Source organism: Pygoscelis adeliae, unplaced genomic scaffold (assembly GCF_000699105.1).
Source record: "Pygoscelis adeliae isolate BGI_AS28 unplaced genomic scaffold, ASM69910v1 Scaffold22, whole genome shotgun sequence".
NCBI classification, from domain to species: Eukaryota; Metazoa; Chordata; class Aves; order Sphenisciformes; family Spheniscidae; genus Pygoscelis; species Pygoscelis adeliae.
Genome location: NW_008824350.1, coordinates 2,597,515 through 2,601,770, shown reverse-complemented (window position 1 = coordinate 2,601,770; position 4,256 = coordinate 2,597,515). Strand labels below are relative to the sequence as shown.

Here is a 4,256-nt window from a genome sequence, read left to right as displayed (position 1 = left end):
AAAGAAGAGGTTTTAGGGTGTTCTCCCTGTCTGCCTGAAGTTCATGGGAGGTCATCCTGGCATGCACCAATTCGTCACACAGCCCATAGCACAGATTCCTCAGGGAACTGTGTTCATCATCAGCATCATCAAGGAATGATGCTCTCTGGACAATTAGACTAGATTATTTCATGCCTCTGAATTGCTGTTTCTTTTTGCTGCAGATTATGTTGCATTTCATGTTTACTCACATATTATCCAATGCAAATCCCACCTCTAGCTCCTCTTGCCTCTGGAAAATAAAGAAAGGAAAATGTTTTTAACACTAGTCTACTGGCAGTTCTCATAATGCAAGTTCTCACTCTCCCAATATAGGTACGCATGCACTATTTGTGACTGGCAGAGCATTTAAAATAGAGGCACCCACCACCTCACATCTGTGTGTCTTGAGCCTCAAGATTCTTTGTTGATAGGAAGTTTCTGGATGGCTGTGATAGCAGTTTTTAACAAAGAAAGTAGTTGGCTTGCCTGCTTCTGCTGGGACACAAGGGACAGACCCAGGCGGAGATGCTGTTTCATACCAAGTCTGCCAGCAAAGAGAAAGAGGGTCTGCTGAGGGGAGCAGCCGAAGCCTTCTGGTGTAAGGAAGGAAAAATGGTGACATGCAAAGCAGCTGTGGAAGAGGACAACCACTTTGTTTGGCAACGTGTTGAGGGCATTGGGGCAGAGGTAAATCTGACAATAAGGCCTGGTCTGTGGGGTGGTGGAGAAGAGTATAATCCCTACAAGGAAGAAAGCACAGGAGAGAAGAAAACAAAGGTGGGGACAGAAGGGATGATGAACAGAGAAGTGAGATCATGCTGTGGGTTACTTAGTTGCTCCAATTACCTATTGCATTAAAGACACCAAAAAGTTATTAATATAGGACAAAAAAATTTACAAAGACCTGTAGAGTATGAGCTCTAACTACTGTAGCTGTGCAAACGCAGTATCGAAAGGCCTGGATATGGCACCTGTAACCACCCACAGTAATGAGCTGGGTTACAACTAGCTGAATGTTTCTATTTTACCAAGGGTTAGTGGAAGACCACACACCGCTCCTCTGGTATTTTGCAGAGAAAAAAATGGTCAAATAAGTCATTTAAAGATAATGAACTGCAGCGTGGAGTTTGGGTGTGTGTAGATAAGGTAATTAATCAACTGAATGGTGCATGACAGATGCACAAGAGACTGGGAGGGAACTGGAAAAGGAGAGGGACAGACAGAACATACTGGGAGGTGGAATGTGCAACTTTCAGAGCCTCCCTGGACATTCAAAATAGGAATATTTCTTGTTGCTAAGCTGAGTGCCATGACTTAGACTATTTAAACACCCATGCCACAGTCCATAATTAGCAACTAGTCTGGTTTGACACTTGGTTCTGACCACAGAGTTATTACTTCTTAATTACTAGGTTAAGTAAAAAGTTATGACAAAAAGCATTATGTACTGGTGTGGACACACTCCTTGATCCTCGATGGGGGCAGGCTCAGCAAAGTGACGATTTTGCAAAGACACCTGAAGTTTGTGAGCCTCTGTGGCCAACACCAAACCCTTCAGTGTGCCTACAGATCCAGGTGTGAAGAGGCTTTCCCACATCAGAGTGAAAATCAACTCCCTTTTATGTGGCTGGGCAGTCCATACACAAGAAGGAAAAAAGAAAGATTTTGCAAGTAACATTTTAGACAGAAAAGCAGACAAACACGTTCTTGCCAACCTATTCCATTTCTTATTTCAGACCTCACCTGTGAATCGCACTTGAAGTGCATGAAGACTTGCTCTCCCAAGGAAAGTTTGGCTATATCGAAGTACACTGTGAAGAGGTGGTCGTCTTGAGTAACCACATCCTTATCATAGAGCGCCAGCTCCAGCACATTCTGGGAAGTGAAGGGAAGGACTTTAGAAATGTGTCAGGTTTCCTTCAAAGCAGGAGATCCTGGGGACAGTTGTTTTAGTCAGCTGTTGTGAGGAGTGGGAGGACGTAAAGAAAAAGAGCAGGAAGGGAAGGAGGTGGAGGGGAAATCAGCTCCGTGTATGCATCTGCCTATGAGGAGGAATGAGAGGAAATCAGAGACATCTCAAAGGCCATATTCTACCCATGGCTGAGGGAGATACTTGTCTTCCATGGTATGGAAAGCCATCATAAGGATATGTGTTTTTCTCACATCTTTCTGCATCTTTCCTTACCTCTTGAGAAAATTACTTATGTCGCCTTTACAAAAAGACAAAACCTGGTAGTTGCTCCCTAGGTCATGGTTAACAGTGAAGTCCCAGCTCAGTACCTTGACCTGACTCTGGATCCTGAAGTAGAAGGTTTCGTTCCAGACTGGGTCTTTGCAATTCTTGATGGTTTTAGTCTGAAATTTGTCAGTTGAAGCAGTTGGCAGCCACAGCCTCACGTAGCAATCAGTCTGGCTTACTGTATATTAATAAACACAAACACATCTAAAATGAGGATTTGCTCTAGGACAAAGAATGAATTGAACAACATGGAGCTTTGCTTTCAAAGAGAGACACTATGATACATGATGACATCTTTGTCCAACATAAACATTAGAATTTAGGTAATAGGAATGGAGAAAAAAGATTCTTCTCTGAATAAATGTGATTAGGGATATAATAAATGCATTAAAAACAAAGGGTTTTCCCCTCCTTCTATGTCATCAAGCAATCAGTTTAGCCCAGGATAAAATAATTCAGGACAACGAAAGATGGTACACAGGGATTCGGGGTATCGTAATTGGATTACTTAGCCTTGAGAAAGCTTTGAGTACAAGCTAAATTTGAGATAAGGCTACTCCATTTTCAGTATTTGCTCCATTATCCCAACCAGTTTGTGTCCTTTGTTACATAAATATACTCCAGAGGAAAACACAGGAGATCTTTCCACATTTCTTGCTTTCAACAGACTACAGAGCTTTCCCTGCTCCCTTTGGGGATGCAGAGAAATATGTGCAATAGGTACACCTGTGACCTTATAGAGTTACCTCTGCACAGAACAGGGCTAATACAAAGAAGAGCAACACACTATGTTCATTGCTGGAACCAGCATTCCAGTGAGAGGACTTTCTCCATCCGTGGAAAAAATCTAGAAAGCACTTTTTCTTGGAGCAGGACTAGCTAGTACCCCATGAAGGGTAAGGGGACTGTACAGAGCACTACAGATACTTACAGACATCTGCCTGGTGGATATTTCTTGCTCTTATGACTCTTATAGTCAGTAAGTAACACAGAGATGATTCTATCTGCAGGGGGAAAAAAAACATATAAAAGACAGGAATGAATGCTAAAGGTAGACAGCATACTTAGAGGATAGAAATGATCAAGAGAGAGAAATACCCAAATCATGCACAACTTAGTTGTATTTTTCTATGTGACTATGAAATGGCCAATACATTTATTTTCCTACTAATATCTAAATCAAATTCTAGACTGAAAGACTTCTCTACTTTTATAGCATGATATGTGGGTTTGTAGTATTATAGAGAATTTATTTACTTTCTAACTAAAATCTAGCTACACAAAGTGGTAAGATTCAGACTCAGCTTGGGAGAAGATGTACTTATTAAATTTGCAAGGTAGAAAATGAAAAGCTGCCTTAGGCTTTTTGCAAGTGATAAAATTATCATCGTGGGAATCACCTCCCACCCAGTCATTACACATGTTCAGTCTCCTGGGCTACGGGATATGATTTTCTCATATACCTGCTCTTTTAAACGTACAGTACTCCCCAGAGTTAAATGCTGACCTCTGATCTCCATGCTGCTGTTAATGTCAGAGGAAGAGATTGCTGCTTTGCACTTCCACCATGCTACTCACTATGCATGTGTTTTTCACATACAGGGATGTAACTGCCCCTCTTGAGATGAGCTCACCTCTGACTTTCTTGTGAGAAGTTTTTCTTTAGTTTTAAACCATGTAAACTCTTCGTGTCTGGAGTTTCTTTGCACTGTTTGGCTTAAGAAGTGCAAACACAGTGTTTTACACCTGGTAAGAAACTCTTGTTTGTTCCCTTTGGCTTCCCTCTTTCACATCAGCCCATGCCTCTGACATTAAAGCCTCATGCTTGACTCCTTAGCCTCTCATATTGCTATTATGGTCTTATGTTGGAGCCCAAATGTGAGTCCATATCCCTTCTCCTTTTATCATAAAATAAACAAATAAATAACATTAATCTCCATTTCCACCTAACCTTTTATTTCTACAGTCATGAAAGGGAGAAAAGATACAAAATGTT

General features: G+C 41.4%; 1 protein-coding gene across 1 annotated transcript in view; it reads right to left on the bottom strand.

Moving 5' to 3' along the window:
• Positions 1-4,256, bottom strand: part of LOC103912848 (cytosolic phospholipase A2 epsilon-like) — a 17,771-nt gene that overhangs the window by 10,987 nt on the left and 2,528 nt on the right. The window contains exons 3-6 of the mRNA XM_009319254.1: positions 3,192-3,264; positions 2,302-2,438; positions 1,765-1,896; positions 231-271 (exon numbers count right to left, since the gene is read on the bottom strand). Of these exons, the coding sequence (XP_009317529.1) occupies positions 231-271; positions 1,765-1,896; positions 2,302-2,438; positions 3,192-3,264 (383 nt within the window). The remainder of the gene's footprint in view (positions 1-230; positions 272-1,764; positions 1,897-2,301; positions 2,439-3,191; positions 3,265-4,256) is intronic.